General features: G+C 42.9%; 1 protein-coding gene across 5 annotated transcripts in view; it reads left to right on the top strand.

The window, feature by feature from the left end:
• Positions 1–11320: 11320 nt before the first annotated feature.
• Positions 11321–20260, top strand: part of nap1l1 (nucleosome assembly protein 1-like 1) — a 31871-nt gene continuing 22931 nt past the window's right edge. For 4 of the 5 annotated variants that reach the window (XM_071920003.2, XM_071920002.2, XM_071920000.2 and 1 more), the window contains exons 1-2: positions 11321–11429; positions 18818–18856. In XM_071920003.2, the coding sequence (XP_071776104.1) occupies positions 18840–18856 (17 nt within the window). In that variant the 5' untranslated portion in view covers positions 11321–11429; positions 18818–18839. The remainder of the gene's footprint in view (positions 11430–18817; positions 18857–20260) is intronic. The other variant, XM_071920001.2, reaches the window with a different exon arrangement.

Genomic DNA, 20260 nt, shown 5'->3' with positions numbered 1-20260 from the left:
TTCTTACAGGTTATTCTTCCTCTTTTTCCTCCAGGTTATTTTTCTTTTTCTTACAGGTTATTCTTTCTCTTTTTCTTTCAGGTTATTATTTCTCTTTTTCTTACAGGTTATTTCTTTTTTTCTTACAGGTTATTTCTCTTTTTCTTACAGGTTATTCTTCCTCTTTTTCTTATAGGTTATTCTTTCTCTTTTTCCTCCAGATTATTTCTCTTTTTCTTACAGGTTATTTCTCTTTCTTACAGGTTATTCTTCCTCTTTTTCTTATAGGTTATTCTTTCTCTTTTTCCTCCGGATTATTTCTCTTTTTCTTACAGGTTATTCTTTCTCTTTTTCTCATTATTCTTCACCACCAAGACAACTTTGCCTCTTTTTTTTTTTGGTATTCCCAGAGGTTTGTTGCCTCCTTTTCTAAAGCATGTCTTCACTGTCAGGCTGATGCCAGGCCAGCATCGGCCCAGCGGCTGATATTAGTGAGGAAACTGACTCTCCGGGACAAGGCATCGCTCTCCTCTCCTCCTCTCCTCCTCTCTTCCTCACCTCCTGCTGCGTTCGCTCAACCAACAAAGAGGTTTGTCGTCACCCTTTGCTGTAAGCCATGTGTCTGCGAAGAGAGAGAGAGAGAGAGAGGAGGGAGAAAGTGGAGGAGCGTCCGTCTTTACCAGGAAGGGTTAAAGGAAGCCGGTAGCTGTCATTAATATTTAAATCCCCTGGCCCTCGCTCTGTCATCTCTCCTTACAGCGGCTGAGAAGATGTCTAGTCAGGAGGCTGCGAGTCTCTGCAGCGGATCACAGTGTTGTTATCACTTCCTCCCTGCAGAGACAAACAGCGGCGAGTAATGAAACCCAGAATAATGACAATCAAGGTTTAGCTCCTGTATCGTCTAACGATTGCGGGTAGAATTTTTGTTTATGTCATTTAAACCCCAGTCACGACCTTTGACCTTAAAAATAGACAAAAGGCATTTACAGTTGTTTAGTCATGTTCAATTCCATCATTCAGTTTCCTCAAAATTTTGCAGTAAAAGCCCAATCTATAAAGCCATTATTAAGAATGAAGGCTCTGTCATTATTATGTAAATTGCAGTTTGAGTTTTACGTTTTTTCCACTGAGTGAATGAAAACTGAATTAACCCCAGACCTTGTACAACTCATGGTGGGACAGAAAACAGCTTATGTGTGTCGCAAGCAAGATTTACCACCAAATAAAATACTGTTCTTTCCCTTTTAAAGACCAAATAAATCAAATTTTGTGTTGGTTTTTCCCAAGATTACAAAGCACCGCTTGTTCAGTTCAAATGGTTGAAATCATTCTGAAATATGTGAAGCTCAGAGAAAAAACATCATTTCAAGTTGTAAAATATAGAGGATCTGCAAAAGATACATCATTTTCTCAGACAAGGACTTAAATTACCTGAAGTCCTTTGAAAGTTATTATATTATGTTAGTATAATTTAGGAGGAATCAGGTTCATCACTACTAAATATTACAACTGAGAAACAACACACACAAAAAAGTCCCAGATTGTTTTATACATGAGAGATGTTAGATAGCGACTATCTGAAGGGGGAAGGGTGTGTGTGTGTGTGTGTGTGTGTCTTCAATTTTAATGAGCGTGACACCAGCGGTTATTAATGCTGGTGATTAAACTTGTGCAATAACATCATTCTTTGCTTCCCACAGCAATCACTTGAGAGTCGAGTCTAGAGCCAAGTGTTATCTCTGCTCAGGGTGTGTGTGTGTGTGTGTGTGTGCGTGTCTGTGTGTGTGTGTGGGGTGGGGTGGCACTTTCCCATAAATGGAAAATTGCAGAGGTGGAATATTCACACCCACACGCCCCCAGCTAAGGTCGCATTTGCATTTGATGTTGTGGTTAAACGGCCCATCAGCAGCCGCGTGGCGAGCGGCCGGGCGGCGCCGCGTGCCGATCTGCCGCCTGATGGCCGCTCCGTGTTTTCCTCCGCCGCTTGGCTGGGTGCCCTTGACGAGAACGACAATTACGCGGCGTTTCTCCCCCCCTAATGGAGGTGCTGCTGTTTGATTCTTCATAAAGTTCAGGCTGTAGCGTTGTCACGATATCGAAATTCTGACGTTGATGCTGATACCAGCCAAGGAATCACAGGTTTGATTCTAAAGTAATACCAGTATGTTGCCATTCCCCCCTATCAAATAGCCTTTGGATGGGACGTCCTGGTGGCTCAGTGGGTTTAAATCTGGCCCAGGACCTTTTGTCGCATGTCATCCCCCCCTCTCTCTCCTAATCATTCCTGTCTATTTCTACTGTAAAACAATCACAATAAAGACAAAAAAAGCCTCAAAACAGCCCTTGGATGTTGTTTTGTGATATTATATTGATGCTCAGACAGAAGAATTCACTTCCTGCTTGGCCCCGCCACAGAGAGCTCAGAGGTCAGAGGTCAGGGTCTGCTGCCAAACAGCACCAATGGAGCTAATAGGGATTTAGGCTCAGATTCACTAAGTGTTTGCACAGGGAAGAGAGAGTGCATTATGAGACCAAAATGACCCAATCAGAAAGCCAGCCAGCTGCATCCAATTCAGCAGCACTTCACTTCATAGTATTCTGTTCCATCACCACACAGCCATCTTGGTAAGAAAATAGCATGTAATGAATTAAAAGGTGATTAGAATCAAATGACAGCCACAGCCAATGAGCTGTGTATGTATGAAGGATATGCATGTGACATCATGGGAATGCTGTGACTAAGATCCTTCAAAAGGAGGCGTGAAGACTTTGTGCAACAGAGTTTGTCCGTTCACCATGGCTGTTATCACTGCTACAACATGCAGAGATGCAGATATGATCACCAGCAAGTCAGGTAAGCAAGAGAGAGTTTCCCTTCCTGCAGACTCCAATCAGATCAGAGAGCTCCAGTTACGGGACGGGAGCCAGGCTCGGTGGATTAGTCTTAAAGCTGAAGCTCGCAGTTTGAACTTGAGCCATTCCCCCTGCCTGCTGGACAAAGTGTTGTCCTTATATGTCCTTTTCCCATCTTTTTGACATTGCAGAAAAACACATTGGTCCAACTGGGGCACCTAAATCCTCTGGATTTTGTGCTAATTTTTGACACACAAACCACTGTTTTTAAGTGATTTCAATGCATGTTTATAAACCTTTTAACATTTTCTTACAAATTAGTTGTCACTTATTCTACCATAATAATCTGTAAAACAATAGTTATGTAATAAAATGTCTCTTTACGTCAATAAAAGTCATTACGCCTTAAAGTGGTGTGTTCCTTTTAAAAGAAATGTTATAACTGAAAGAGTCTTGAAGCTGAAGCTCGCAATTCGAATTCACATGTGAAAACCCACATGTGAATTCGAATCACATGTGCTTTTTGGACACATGTTGGTTTTCAAATGTGAAATTTTGAGTTTCCCATGTAAAAATGACATCTTTCTTTCTCTTTACATGTGAAACAAATATTGACGTACGTCATCACAGGGAAAAAATCGTGTAGAAAAACACTTTTCACCTATGAATTGAAATTGAAAATCTGAAGTAAAAGTAAAAACTGCCACATGTGATGTCAGAATACGTGAAAAAAATTGTTTACATATGAAAACCAACATGTGTCAACAAGTAGCACATGTGCTTTGAATTTCACATGTGGGTTTTGACATGTGACTTTTTTGTAAGGGTTGTTTGCACTACAACTTTATATGCATGAATCTCTTAGTGAATAACCGGGGTCTCCCACACTCCCCACCCTGCTGCCCCTGCTTTTAAAGTGGGGTACAAACTACAAAAAGCAGTTTTCCGTAGCACGGGGTTCAGGCTTTCAGTCCATAAAGTATTTATGTTGCAGCAAGCAGAGTTCTATCTGCACAAGGATGAACAGGTTGAGATGAAACTGATCAGGCAGGATTACTGAGTTTAGTGTTACAACAAAACTTCTTACTGTAGCTGTGATTCTCTGATGAAAACATTTCATGCCATAAGAGCCGGTAAAACAGCTCTCAGTTCAGTTCACGAGTGTGTAATCGGTGCGGAGGCCGAACAAATCCAACACCTTAATCTCAACACAATGCACCTGTAACATAATGGATTCTCTCATATGAAATTAATGAACTTCAGTCGGAGAACAAACGCCATCGACTCATTAAGTGTGATTGATACCGCACACCGCTGGAGAGAGGGGAGAGAGGAGGGAATATTTCTGCAAACATAAAGAGCGTTTTTCCAGCTTTTCAGCGCGGGGGTCGGCCTCGTCAGATTCCCTCCGTTCGGTAAGGAGGCAGCGGCCGATCACAGAGCGCCACCTCATCTTCTGGGTCAGCGCTTTCCACCGGATCTGAGAGCCGCCGATTCATCCGCAGGGTCGAGAGTTCAGCGGGGAGTCAAAGTTCACGTCACGGGTCGCCTCTTTTTTTTACTGAATACCGAACAAAACATTCTGAATTTCAGCATTTCTCCTCGCTAAACTCCTCATTCCCCTTGGAAGTAATTACATCCTGCTTACTGGGGAGGAATAACATATCAATATTTTCCGAGCGGTGTCAACTTGTTCTTTATTTGATACAGAACGAGCCGCGGAAACATCGCAGGCGTCTCCCCTCTCTCCGCTGCGAGTGTCCTTCCTTTGTTAATAATGCATAAGAGGCGGTGAAACTTTAATTTTCAACTTGAATGCGTTTGCAGCAACTGTCTGGTGTGTGTTTCCCCTCCGCGCGCATCCAGGTCACTGTCACCGTGTGCAAACAAAGCGGAACTATTTATACACTTAAAACTCGATAGCTCGCGTGAATCGCCGTGCACAATGTGACAGCGGATCCTAGCATGAGACGCCCGGGCCCGAGACGCCGGGCCCGGGGAGCGCTGTGACATTTAGGATAACATTTAGAGGCCCGCCTAATTAATATGAGCAAGGGTGCGTTTCCAAACTCAATCCACTTATCGAATTCAAATTTATTCCCCAATTACTCCAAAACAATTGGTTTCTTAATACACCCGACTTCCTCTTTTGTCGGCTCGCTCATTGTTTCTCTTCCCAGCAGCTTGTGGCGGGGCTTGTCGGACATGCTTGCCCACACAGGCACTCTGAAGCTAAAATGCTCCCACTTTGGAAAGTTGCTTAATGTAAATCCCATTTCTCTTATCGTAGGCCTTCATCAGCTCGCTTTTGTTTTGCAGATATTGTGTTGGTTTTGGAGCTCTTCGTGACATTTATTGTGTTGCACATAAGTTTGGCAGAGAAAGTAAAGTTTGGCAGCAACATCCAAAAATATCCTCTCACTGCCACGCTGCAGGGAGAACATATTTTTTTTAAACCTTTATTTGTCCAAGGAAAATCAATTGAGTCTTTATTTGCATCATCCTGCTTCATGCTGATACTTTTACACTAAAGTTGCTGATGCCAATATTTTGTGCCGATATTCAATATCTTTCAGTTTAACTGTTTTCATGCCAAAGGTATTCAGTGTTCCCCTACAGTTTTATTCTTGTCAGGGTGGAAAAGCCTCTGAAACAGCATTTAGACCATCCTGGCGCACTAAAACTCTCCGTCATGGAAACAGAACCTCCTTGGCAGAGGTAAAAACATAAACTAGAAATCTACATTTCCTGTAGAAAATGTGTGTGCTAGCTGTAAGCTACTGGATGAGATGCAGCAGTAGCAGCAGCAGTGGTAGCAATAGTCGTAGTAGTAGTTGCTAGGGTGTAACTAGATGGTTGCTAGGGTCTTACAAGTGGTTGATACAATGTTACTAGGTGGTTGCTAGACGATTACAATTGATTGTTAAGCTGTTACTATGTGGTTGCTAGGGTGTTACTATGTGGTTGCTAAGCAGTTACTAGTGGCTGCTTGGTGATTACTTGTGGCTGCTAGGTCACTACTGGTAGTTCCTAGGATGTGCTAGGTGGTTGCTAGGGTGTTTCCAGGTGGTTGCTAGGCAATTAGAATTGGTTGCTACGGTGTTACTATGTGGTTGCTAAGTGATCACTAGTGGTTTCTAGGGTTTTACTAGGTGGTTGCTAAGCAGTTACTAATGGTTGCTAGTTAGTTGGCAAGATAAAAAAAAAGCCTCTGAAACAGCATTCAGACCATCATGGGACACTAAAACTCTCCACTGAAACCCAGAATTCTTTTAGTGTTAGCAGCTCTTTGTGGGAGGTGTGGTGGGAGACCCGCCAGCTGTGGTGAGGGAGGAACCTTCATCATAGAGGAGGAACATGATGGTGGACGATGGGGGTTAAGTGCCTTGCTCCAGGACACATCGACGGTAGCTGTTGAGGGAGGAGAGAGTCGTTCATCTCATGTTTCCCTGCCCACTTTCTCCCAGCCGGTTGGGGGATTCAAACGGAGGAGCGCCTCTCTAACCTCCAGCAGCAGCGTTACCGCTCCAAACACAAACCCTCCTTGACATTTTGAGGGTGGCGTGTTCAGCTAGGCGGCATCCACCCGGACTCACACAGACTCACACAGACTCAGCTGACCTGCAGCTCCCAGCCCCGACTCCCTCATTCACCTCTTATCATTCCCCTGCTTCCCTCGACCCGCCTTGACCCGCTGCTCGGTGCGGTGTCGTCATTTATTTAAGTTACACTCCCTTCCGCTGCTCATAGGATCCCGTTCAGTTTGAGGCTCCATCAGATATCCTGCTGACCGCTCCGCAGTGTTATGTGATCCATAAACGCAAAGTCAGTGGTGTTGATTTTGTTAAGAGAAGGAGCTTCCTTGTTATTTGAAGCGTTTAAATCCAAAATGAGATGTCAACTGACCTCAGCTCTCAATGATTGCTTACATTACAGGTTTCTGTAAAAATACTTTTGCTTATTAAATAGTCCTGTTTTTTGAATATTGAATCATCTATCTTTTGAAATATTGATGTGGCACATTTTTTTCCAAAATGGATATGTAGCGTTTTAAAGTAAAACCCTTCACTTTCTGGCAATACATTTGATTACTAGGTGATGTGGAGCTCAGTAATGACAGTCATTGCCTCTGGAATTGGTTATTTCAACTTGACACAAAGGATTTTTCTAGTTCTAACTGGATGTCAGTAACAAAAACAGTCACTAAATTCAATTAAACTATGCCATGGGACAACCATGCCTACTGATAATGTAATTGAAGAACGATTGAAGTTAATGAGACGGTGTTAAATAAGAGGTGCAATGATGAGAATGAGACAAAAATTGAAAAAACAGTGTCATTTTGCTTTAAATCGCAAATGGCAACAGCTTTTGTTTTTTTCCAGGTGAAGAGTCAATGCAAAATAACCTCCGGGCCTGCAGGGTTGAGGATGTAGAGATAGGAATAACAAACAGTGGAAAGCATGGACCTGGAAGCCCAAAGTGCAAAAGGGGGGGGGGGCAGGATCTGACAAGACAGTTTTGACTCCTAGAGATGATAAGATCCACTAATTTCCTCCAAAGATTATTAGAGACATATTGGAGGAAGACAAGCCGACAGTATGAACTATTCTCTGATATTTAGAACATAGAAAAGACGATGCCTTCTAAAATAGTACTGTTTTGTTGGCACAGGTCTTAGGTCAGCCAGTAACTTTAATAATAATATTCCATAGTCTGTTTTATTATCAAGTAGGTGTCATGTTTTTCAAATGGTGGACGTCAGATTTTATAATGAAACTCCTCTGCGTGATAAGGAGTTTGTTTTCCTCGCCTAACTCGGACTTAGTGTAAAATTTTCCTCACATTGTAATGAAAACACAGACATCCATCTGCATTAACGCCTCTAAATCCATTGTTCGGATATCATAAATGTGTTTTGTCACATACAGCACGTCTGATGAGTCACGGGAAACATTAAAAATAAATGTCAAGAGGAGAGAGGCTGCCCTGCTGGTCTGGGGGGGGGGCAGAGGTGGTTATATATAGCCAGGCCCGCTTCAAATGCCACCATGATGCTCTTCGTTAGACGGCAGCTGACAACTAGCAGCCAATTACCACGTAGTAGGAGGTAAGTACAGTATGAAACAGCTGGTGGAGCCGCGTCCGAGTCTCCAAAACAGAGATTCAGTCCAAAATGAGACATCCATCATCAGAGAGAGGAGACGCCTACAGCTGCAGAATTACTGCTGATGACATGAAAGCAAAACTCCTTATGGAAAAAGCCTTTGCCTACAAAATACTAACATTTCTCAGGGTGGAATCATCTAAAATTTATCTATATATATATTTTTTTTTAACATTTTGATTCATTAGTTGTTTATTAGTCCTGTCACTGTTTTGAATGAAGATCATTGTGCTTTATGTTTTGTATTTTTTCTATATGTTTATTGATCTGTTGGTTTTGTATATCTCACAAATGCTAAATATTAAAAAAAGCAGAATAAACAAAGGCAAGACTTAACTAACTATCCTAAAAACCTGTGTATAGGGCCAAGGATCCATATTAGGTATTTGTACAAACATGAACATTCAAAATGTAATTTTTGTAATAGATGGTAGTAATCCCTTAAAATAACCTCACCTTTACATTAATTCACCCCTTAATTGATGCAAAATCCCTTTAAAATGAGTTAAGGGAGTTATTAATGGAAGAGACCCCATCGAAACCCCCTTAAACACCCCTTAATGTTTGACTGCTTACTTTCTAATTTAATGTAAAATTCAAGGGAGACATGAACTTTCCCTTAATAACTCATTAATAACCTGTAAACCTGCACAAAAGCCATAAAAAAAATCCCTTAATTACTAGTATCTCCACAAACCAACCCTTGAATAAATCCCTTAAAAACCCATGATACTAACCTTACTTTTTTTTTTTTAAAGCTATGTTATTTTTAATGGATAATTAATGTTTATGTAATGAGAAATTAAGGACATTTCAGGGATGAAATTAAGGGGTTTGGTTTCGTAGTGTAACTGGGAGCAACTGGGAAACTCCCAGTTGTGAATGTAAATCTATGAATGTGAAGCAGAGCAGCGCTGGAAAGTCATCCACAGATCCCAGCAGTTATTCAGCCTGCTGTTTATTACTGGCCAGGCGTGAGTCAGGGAAATATTCACTTAGGAGTTTGGGACATGAAAGCCGCACGTGGGAAGGCTTCCTCTGGTGGGAAAGCGTTGGATCACAGTTGTGACCTTTGGGCATCTGCCAGATATCGCTCAGAGAGAGAGAGAGAGAGAGAGAGCGAGAGAGAGAGAGAGAGAGTGTGGAAGCGGAGCAGCTCGCCCAGTGTTACTAACGCTCAGGCTGCTGCTCGCTGAAGGATGAATCACACTGTAATGCTCACAGTTTTGCCTCCAGCACAGTTTGAGGTCAAGGGCAAAAGATATGTTGTTATGAGTCTATTGGTGGTGTTGTTGTTTTTTTTCTGGCGTTGGCCCCGCCGCCGAGCATCTCATGACCGTGTAATCGTCCGTGATGCAGCTCAGGAGGAGAAACTGATTGAGAAATGTATTCTCTCATCTCAGCTGGGCGGGAAAACAGATTACTGTTCTTGACGGGACCTTCAGTAACAGGCCCGCTATCCATTTTTAATCCTGACATACTGTAGTCCATAGAGTATGATCACACCAAGCATGTTTGGAGCGCTTTATTCAAATTATTTTATTATTTTACTACACCATTAATTCAGTTGGTTTGTCCAGGTGAGAACGACGCCATTCGAACTCAGGTGGCACCAAATAACGGCACCAAAACACTTGAAGATGCATCTCCGTCTTCTTCCAAGAGAGCTACGATGCAGTTCATTAGGAGTGAGATTGTAACCTGAACAAACTATAGGAAATTACCCCAAAACGCAAGGGTTTATGGGTAATAAGGAGACGGATGTTGACATCTGATAGCCAGCGGTTCCTCATGCTTGGGAAGCCTGGCAGAACAAAATGAACCGAGGACAAACCGGTCTGGACTGATGCTCATATTCCACTATTTCTTCATGTGTTCATAACTGGCATGAACACCATAGAAGAAGAGAGAGACAAGTCCATCATGCTTAGCTTGAAGTTACAGGGACTGGAATCAGATTTGCTGCCAAAACCTCTAACCTGGCAGGATGACAGGTCACCAAAACCCTGTCCAATAAACGAGCTGCTTCTGACTCCATGTGACTTTTGTTTACAAGCCCTAAACTGGGCAGCGTGAACCTAAACGAGCCAATTAATCAAAATCAAACCAAAAATCACCAGTTAGGCTGATATGCATCGCCACGTGCGTCAACAGGTGGCTCGGCATTAAGGCGGCTGCCAGATTGCTAATGCCAGTGTCTGTCTTCAGAGTGAGAGGCGTGGCGTTCCTCTCGCTCTGCCAGGACACAGGAAGGACCTTCTGCCTGCTTCCAGGTTTACCAGTCGCTGTGTAGAGACCCGAGGACCAGAGTGAGGATGATGTAGAGCTGGGCGATGCGGTTGAAATCAATATCACGATAATCATAAAGTTCGATATCGATATACTGTATATAGCTGTATATATCACAGGTAATAATCATAAGTCACAAACAGGGGCAAGAGAAAAGAGAATTTCCCTATAGGGATCAATAAAGTTTCACACTATGATGATGATGATGATGATGGTACTGCTGCTGATGGTGCTGAAAGTGATGAAGGTGATGAGGATGAGGATGATGAGGATTCTGCTGCTGTTGCTGTTGATGATGAAGGTGAGGATGATGATGATGGTGGTGGAACTGCTGCTGCTGATGATGATGATGAGGAGGATGTGATGTGATGAAGATGGTGATGGTGATGAGGATAATGATGATGTAATGGGATGCGATGATGAGGACGATGATGCTGCTGCTGTTGGTGAGGATGATGATGATGATGATGAGGAGCAGGAAGAAGAAGAAGATGATGATGATGAGGATGAGGATGTGATGGTGATGAAGATGATGATGGTGCTGCAGCTGATGATGATGATGATGATGTTGATGATGTGACGATGATGTAATGGGATGAGGATGATGGTGCTACTGCTGTTGCTAATGAGGATGATGATGATGATGATGATGATGAGGAGGAGTAGGATGATGAGGAAAAGGATGATAATGATGAGGAAAATAATAATGATGAGGGGGTGGAGGAGGAGGGGGAGGAAGGTGATTAGGAAGATGATGAGGAGGAGGAAGATGTTGAGGACGATGATGACGACAAGGACAAGGAGGAAGAAGAAGAAGAAGAAGAAGAAGAAGAAGAAGAAGAAGAAGAAGAAGAAGAAGAAGAAGATGATGATGATGATGAGGATGATGTGAGGATGATGACATGGAGGTCGATGATCCCTCTTCCCCTTGCTTTCCCCCAGGGACCCTCTCTCGCTGCCCCTCCCATGAGCAGCGTTGCCTCGGTGACTACCGGTTTACGTGATGACGTCGGATGTATATGAGCGCAGGCGGCGGGATCTCTCTCCCTTTTACCGCCATCGGAGCGGAGTCTTTCTCCCCGGGACCGCTTCACTGCGCAGCACCGCCTAACCTAGTCCAGCCTCCGGCAAGAGAGCGAAGGTAAGAGACACACTTGGAAATCGCTTTGGCGTTAACGACCCAACTTCCACGTCGTTTCAGACCGGGGACAGGTAAAGTAGATACGGATTCCGGTGTTTTAAATCGGGAGAAGACAGCTCTGCCAGCTAATGCTAGGCAAGTCAGACGGCAGCAGCAGCCATTGAGACTGGCTCCACCATGATGTGTGTTAACGTTACACGCGATTTAAAAAAAACAACGGTTAGGAATCTCCCCGTTTCCCCTCTTTGGTAAACATTGCATTGATGTAAACAGCAAGGCGAAAGATAATTCTCGTTATTTTCGGCGTTTTTCGGCGATTGTTGACACGTGTCTTGTATCTTGTATTTTTGGACTTGACCTTATTTTTTGGGGATGAGTCTCGGGGTGGGGAAGTGTGGATGGGACTCTGGACTTAGGGATACAACACACGGCGGTTTAGCTAGCTGGTAATTAGCCGGGATAGTGGTAGCTGGTTTACATAGTTAGCAAAATCTGATAACACCGTGTCAAAGCCTTAGCACCACTTCCTAACTGGCCCATATTTTCTACAGCACCCGTGTCGAGGCTGTTCCTCCCATTGGCTGTGCGGCTTCACTTGCTCAGCCCCAAGTGCGTATCAAGCTAGCAAAGAAGCTAGCGTAACTAGCATTGCAATGACAAGACTGGGCAGGCCGGCTAAGTTAGCTTGTCACTAGCCAGGAGTCGTCTTGTTTGTGGAGGAAGTGCATGGCCTTTGGTCGTTGTCGCGTATACCTAACGTTAGGGATAAGCGGTTTCAACAGGTTGGACGGCTAGCTAACTTAAAATGGTGCGTTCAAAGTCAGCAGATCCACCAGTCCTTTTGTCAGTCATTGATGGTTTGCCATACTTGTGCATGCAACACGTGGTCGCTGGGCAGGATCAGGGAAAAGCGCGTCCCAGAGAGGAAAATTTCTGTCTCTGGCCAGTTTGTGGGACATGTGTGCTATCCGGTTAATAATGTTGATGTAAAGATGAGATGAAGCCTGATTGTCAGGTGGATATTTGATTTTTGGTGAGACTTAGTGACCGTGGTGAGATGATTCAATGGCAAAGACATTTTATATTTAAGTACCCATGATGTGCAGGGAGTTGCATGTCTGAATATAACACTTTGAGACTGTTATGGTTGTCAAATATTACATCAGACATGTCAAATATAGGGATGAGTCATAACTTTATCAGACCCGATGTGGATGGTTTTTTTTGGTAGATATCAGTGTGCCCCATCCACCTTGAACACATCCTAGTTGTGGTGCAGGAGATAGGTTTCCAGTGTTGAAACAGCCATGAAAAGAGCCAGTGTACGGGAGATATTCGACCTGTGAGTTTCAAGGTATTTCAGGAACTTCTGCAGTGACACTTGGCATGGCTCCGCTCTTAACTCTTCACAGGCATCAACAACATGCCATGGGGAAATGCAGTAGCTTGGGTTTCCACAAGTGTTTAAAATTGCAGGTTCATGTTTGTATCCTACCTGCATCTATTTCTGTCCATGGGAAAAGCATGTATTGACCCCGACTTTAAACGCTCTGTCACCAAATTTTACGTGACAGCAGTCTATTTTAAAGCTTTTCGCTGCTGCTGAGAGCTTTTTACAGTACTGTGCCATCAATAATTTGGCAACATGGAGAATGCAAGTTGGCGGGTGGGGGTGAAGTCTTCTTGCTTCAGTTATTGTAGTGTAATATTGGGCATATGTGTCTTCCAGAGTGTGTAGTAATGCACAAGGCTATGCGCTTTTGGCTTTATGTATTTTTTTTATGCTTGTTTATCTTAATTGGGTCATTTTCTTATTGCAAAATGAAGGCCTTTAACAGTACAGTCACATGGTGGGTTATATAAGTGACTTAGTGCATTATTGAGGTGAGAAATGTATGCGACATGATAGAAGCTAAAACCAGAATCAAAACGTAAAGTCACAATATCATGACACCGCTCGTCTCATCCATTATCCTCTTAGGGAGGAAGAAACGTCCCGCTCTGTCGTGTTTTAATTTTAACTTCATTCGTTACGTTGTGACTTTGTTCTGAGCCGAGTGGATTGTCACATATTTAGCTCTGCCGTTGAATGATCCTGCTTTGTTAGCTATATATAGCCCAGTGTGTATGTAGAGTGATGGTGACGATACGACGGCTTTGCTAAAAGAATTTCCTTCCTTGAGATAAATTACATTTTTTTGACAACCCTTATTAAAGGCCTCCTCCAGTGGTCCCATCCCATTCAGATTAACCACCTCTGTCTTAGTTAGTCTTATCTCAGTGGCTGATGTCTGATTATCTCCCCTAGTTCAGTGCTTCTCAGTCCTGGTCCAGAATACCAGAACCCTGCTGGTTTTCGCTCTACCCATCCAATCAGGGACTGGTTTAAGCCTGGGATGCCAGGTGAATGTAATTAAGTACCTGGGAGGACAGAAAACCAGCAGGACTGTGGTACTGGAGGATTAAGACCACTGCCTAGTCGGTTCCAGCAGAATGAGGTTCAGATTTGCAGCAGGTGAATTCACTTTCCAGTAAGACATGCTTTGAAAAATGTATTCGAATTAATTGAAGAGCTGCACAATTTTGTATATTGAGATTTTAGTTCCTAAAACATGAATCATAGAATATTGTCGGTATTTGGATCCATTTAATTTAGAACGGTCACTATATGTCGATTAACGTTGCCAAACATGCAATCAAATATTTTTATTCCCCCAAATCTTTAAGATGAGATGAGATTTGTGGGAAAAGTATTAGGATCAGGTTTGATGGGGTAGTTTTCTCTCAGGGAGCTGCAGAGGCAGTTGATCATCTCAGGCTGCAGCCCTGAGAGCTGACTGGAAGAGCAGGATGGTCCAAGATGGTCGACGTGAAGCTGGAAAGTGGACAGGAGGAGTGAGAAAAGTAAAAGCTGCTCTTGAATCATGTGGGTTAGCACAGTGCAACTTGCAGGTTCCCATGTAGGCCTGGGACAAGGAGGGCCGAGGCTGCAGGTTTTCATTACAGCCTGAAGTAAAAAAAAAAAATGATTTGCACACCTTCAACCACAGAGGAGGAACTAATTGGTGAAATCACCTGGTGATGTGGTTGGTTGGAAAGAAAACCTACAGGCTCTCTGCCCTCCATGGCACATGGCTGCCCATCCCCAGCCTGGAATGTCTGCAAAACTTGTATTTTATCGATTTTATTTGCATATTGAAACAAGAAACGAACAACAAACACAGCAAATGAAAGCCAGTTGTGCAGGTGAGATAAAAAAAAAAAAAAAACCCAATGGGCTTATGGTGTATCCCACCTAAATAAACAATATATACAACATTAGTAAGAAAACAAAGAAATTATAAAATAAATGCCAATAAATAAAACAAGGGATATTGCTTTTCAACATGATACAAATTCCACACTAAATTAAAAGCATTAAGTATTTAAATAAATGAAGATCTAGGAAAAGTATGAAATTTGAGTGAATTGAGATTTGAGAGACTATGAAATATCAGAGTTGTCTTCGAGGCGAATCCACTTGTACCTTTCAAACCATTCAAAAAGTCACATAATATTCAAGTTAAAATCTCTTCTTTGTTCCTATTTATAGAGGGCCCTTGGTACATTGCATTTATCCAGTACTTAGTTTTATAGAGCGACATTTTATATCCTTATTCATATGAATCTATCTGAAGTGCATGGCCCATTTCTCCCTTCCAGCAAGGTTTTTTTTTCCCATGCCTGGCCTATTATTTGGGCACTAAAGGGCAAATTCTTGGCCTCTTGTCAATCTGCTGACCTCCTGTAGACGGTCTCCTCACTGCTGTGACAATGCTGCTCAAGGAAATGGCCATGCGAGTGATATGAAAGAGGTGTGTGTGAAATGATAAACAGAAAAATGTCTGCTGAATGACATCAAGTCTGTGCTAGCCAGCTAACAGATGTGTTTACTGGGTTGGTTTGGGGCGGGAACAACTGCACCGAAACACTCAGCAATATGAGGCAGCTTTGCACAATTACGGATAAAATGATTCCTAGTATTTTGCGAGGTACTATGATCATGATTATTAATCACGTTACTAGGGTTGGGCGAGTAAACAAATAGGCTACATTCAGGATCTGCTATGGACTAGAACCATTGCCAGTGGAAACTCCCTTGTGTGTATTTTTTTTTCTTTTTCCTGATAGAAACTTCTTTAATCCTGTTTTTTGTTTTTTTTAATGTAGCCTAATGCAAAACACTCACACAGGGACAGAAATTATGATTTTAAACTTATTTACAGCCCAATCCTAATTGTTGGCATGAAGGATTTGGTTAACAAACCTATTCTGTCACTTTTTGCATCTCATGTCAACATCTTAACATCTTAATTTTTTGGAGGATAATGCACAATAGAGCCATTTTCAATCTATTTTTCAAGGTGTGAGGGGCCTTTCCAGCTGTTGGTGGCCGCTGCAGCTAAATGAATGTAAACGAAAAGTATTTTAACCATAATCTTGCAGCCCAATCAGTGACCTGGCAGATAAATGACGAAGCCCTCTGAGGTTTGAGGAAAAACACTCGGCTCCCAACAACCGCACAATCTCCCTGCACGTAATATCCTTGGTAACTTTGCGTCTGCTCTCATCCGTCGCCAGTATCGAAAATCCCGACCGCTTGAATCAAACTGCACACACGCGGCTCTCGGTTACATTTGACAAGCAGAAATCTCCCCAGTCCATAATCCGCCACCACAAGGCTTTGGGGTTTGAGTTACAGCCACCTTAGCGATTGTGAGTTTTGACACCGGTGTCACTTCCAGGTCGTGATCTGTTGCCTCGCTGTCTTATGGGTACTGATTGTCTGTGAGTCTCCCCTGTCTGTCCCCCTGAAAATAACGGTGTGGTAATCCATCTCCCTCAAGGGAAGGCTGTGTGTGTGTGTGTGTGTGTGTGTGTGTGTGTGTGTGTGTGTGTGTGTGTGTGTGTGTGGGGGGGGGGGTTGTCTTGTGGAGTCGGTGGGAAGGTGGTGTGAGTCACAGTGAAGGTTGATCCTTCATCTAAAGGGGCTTTGTTTTGTAAAAAGTACACTGAAATCATGAAGTCAGTCATTTCAAAGCATGTGATTAACCAATAAAACTGAAGTCATGATCATTCAAGTCTTGCATAATAGCTAGTTTGGTGTAAACGGCTTATTTTAACATCTAGATACAGGCATGGATTTGATTGTAGCTGTTAGAGTTGTAAAAAAAAACTTGGATAAATATGGCCCCAGCTGTTGTCAAAGGGTCTTAACATTGATGAGGGCTGACATACTAGTCAGTGACACTCCTCCAACCGTCAGTCCCTTCTTCTCCCTGTGCACTCTTCTGGAAAAACTTGTTTGTAGCGATGGCCCTCGTCTTTCTGCTGTGTGCCTAACGAGCAGGATGGGAAACCAAATGGCTGCGGTTGGTAACGATGCCCAAAATTTGCTTTTTGGCTCATCTGCCAAACACTGGTAAACAGAAAGAATTTACTTGCCAAGAATAATTCTTACCGACCAAAAAAATCAACATACATTTTTCATAGAAATGCCTGTTTTCAAGGCTGTTTTGTGCGTAGAATCAGATACTGTGTGAAACATTAAGTCGAGGCGAGCAGATGTAGTTTGAATTTAAAACTCACTTCTACAATGGATCAACTTCATAATTCATCATGAAGTGACGCGCTACACGGGAATAACATTAAGTTTCAACTTGTGTCGGGCTCGTTAACCGTCCACAAAGTTCAGACGCTACCGCTTAGTGTGGAGCCAGTGTAACAGGCGGCCAATCAGGAGCCTGTTTGATACAGAGCCATTGTTTTGCTTTGATTTGATTGGCTCACGGTCGGCAAGAGTGTACGGTGGCCAGCAGGGACAAAGTTTGACAACCGGCAAAGACCAAAGACGGTGGCAAGTAACTACCCATGGTCCTGAAGTTCTTTTTCCATTCTGAAAATCATCTTCTGCTGGTAAAATGGTGAAAATGTCTGTTTTGTAATCAGCCACTTTCTTATCTGGTTGGTCTCCTTCCCTGCTGGTGAGCAGATGGGAATGGAGGGCTGTTCAGGAATAGAGTAAAAAAAAGAGTAGGCCTATTTTGCAAGATATTGTGATCACCATGATTAATCACGATTAGTACTGTCTTGATTTAAGGAACAAAAATTGAACTCCATTTTTGGCATCTTACAGCAGCATCTTGACTGTTTTTTGAGCTACAGCAAACATCGTAAGTGTTCCAGTTTTGCTGATATGCCAATATATTCCACCATTAGTATTGTGGAAACGAAAATTGCGCTATGTTTTTTCGTGTAATGCAATTGGGCAGGCGGGGTTTTAAGATGAAGGGTTTCTGTTGTACTTTGATCCACAGCTTAGAGATGCATTCTGTCGGTGAACTTTTGTGTTGACTGCTGTATAGGATTCCTTTTTATGCATTTTTTATGCATTTCCTCTTGGATCGGGGCAGTGCACACACAGCTGTATTTGGGAGGAGGAGTAGGATTACTTTTAATGGCCATTTTGTTTCCAACTGGGTGATAGGGATGAAGAGATTTTTCGCCTGTTATGCAGAGTCACAGTTGCATAATAAAAATCATGTCAAGTATCTATTGGGATGTTTGTTTGTTTTTCCTCCTGAAAACATTTATTCAAGGATGATCGACTGAGCATGTTTTTTTTTTTTTAATGTTTTTTTTTTTGGAGATGCTCTGCTTCACATTCATACAGTTTCTCTCATTTCCACCTGGGAGCTTCCCAGTACAACCACAGTCTTTTAACTGTTTGCCACTGAGCTGCAACACTGGGACAGCTGGGAGTTGAGTGCCTTGCTCAGGGGCAACTCATCAGCAGTCATTGATGGATTTTCACAGCTCTGCCATGATTTGAATCGGCTGCTATCCACTCACAAGCCTGCTTCTCTAAGCTCCAGGCTAACACCGCCCCCAAAGTTAAAGTAAATCATTATTTTGAACTGTCGCCCTCTTTCAATGTTGAATCGGTCCTGTTGATCTGAATGAAACACTAGTGTGACCTTTCCTGTGACAATCGCAGGGACTGGGTCAAATGTTGTCAGCAAATTGGCGTGTTTTAACCCGCTCGCAATACCAGTTAACTGCATCCGGGCTTGTCAGATGTTGTCAGATAAGATGTTAGTCACAGAAAACTACACTAAATTGCCTTTCAAATACTTTTCTGCAGCTGTATTGTACTTTCCGTCACTCATTTTGTAGTGCAAATATACAAATCCCACCCCTTTGGTGCTCCAAACAGGTGAAAACAAGCACCAGGAATTATTTGCAAATGCTATTCGACCCGGGTCTGGTGACAATCAGATGTTAGTCAGAACTAATTAGTTTGCAACCTGCCAGCATCTCTAATTGTTTTCTCTCTTCTCTCTCTCTAGCATCACTCTAGACTCGGCTAAGATGGCAGACATTGACAAGTAAGTACATCTTCTACAAATCACACTAGTGAGAAAAGCCACTTCTTGCCCTCATGTGCCCTTTTTGAGGTAAACATTCCTGTTTCTGCATCATTACCTTACTTGCCCAGCTGGATCCCTCTCTCTGCCCACATTACATTCAGCTGCCGCCCCTATCCAGAGCGACTTACAATGACTGGGCATATATGGGCTTCATGTCTTTACTCAAGGACACTGTGAAGGGACTCGTGGCTGTTGATAGACACTCTGACTGCTGCTGGTGATTTAACCTGCAACACTGTGGTTATGGGATGTTCTCTCGAAGCACAGCAGATGGGCATTTTCAATTTTACTCACAAATCAAATACCGACATGGAATTTTGTAATGGGATAAAATTGTTGACATCAAGGCGTCGTCACACCAGTGTCTCGCAACCTGAGCAAGTTATATCCTCCTTCTTACAAATCCATCGTTAAACAACTTTTTATTTAATGATTTTAGTTGCAGCCAGTCGGTCAATCAGTTGGTCCCAAAAATTAACAACATTGTGCCATTGTAGGACACAGCTATAAAGACTCTGTGAACCTGACTGCTACATCAGTGCAGAGCTAGTTGCAGCTTATCGCAAATGATGTTTGCTGATCTCCCCTTTCAATTCGTTATCTATTCAATTACAATACCAATACTGGTTACGTATTCTCTGAGAATGAATGCTGTGAGCTGCACAGGGAACCCTTTATAATATGGTGCATTACTAAAAAGGTTAATGTTTAACATTGACAATGACGGTTCGCCTGCTACAAATAACGCTTTGCATACATCAACACACATCCACTGAACAAAGTCCGATCTCTGGATTTTAAGAATCGATATTTGATTAGCCAAATTAAAATGGCAACTAATCGGAAAATCTATATTTTTACCTGGCCCTAGTTGTATTGTTTTTTTAGGATGGACGTACCTCGGGTAGTTACGGCACCAAAATAAATGTTTTTTGTATGGTGACGACACTACAGGATTTGTGAACTCTGATTAGAAATGTTGCTGTTGTCCACTGGAGCAGCTGCGAGCAAGTGCCCTTGAACACTTTGAGAGTATTAGTTGGAGTAAGTCTCTTCTGCTCTGTCAGACTGGGGATTCAAACCGACAACCTCCTGCTCACGGCCGTCTGTCCGTACATGAGTGACAGCGGGTTAATGAGTAAACAGATCAGGACGAAAGCATCCAGCTGTCCGTTTCGTCATAGCTGGCTCTCCCTCGTCGAGCTGTTATGGAATCGGTTGTTTACCGAGCCTGGGCTGTTTTGGATGCCACGCCTGGGCTCAGGTTGCGTCGGCCCAGTCACACACACGCAAACACACACACACACACACAGTCTATCACACACACATATCCAGACACCTCGCATCACGTTTTGATGGATG

Source organism: Centroberyx gerrardi, chromosome 24 (assembly GCF_048128805.1).
Source record: "Centroberyx gerrardi isolate f3 chromosome 24, fCenGer3.hap1.cur.20231027, whole genome shotgun sequence".
Taxonomy (NCBI): Eukaryota; Metazoa; Chordata; class Actinopteri; order Beryciformes; family Berycidae; genus Centroberyx; species Centroberyx gerrardi.
Note: the sequence above shows the minus strand (reverse complement) of the source record. Positions and strands in the feature narration are given on the sequence as shown.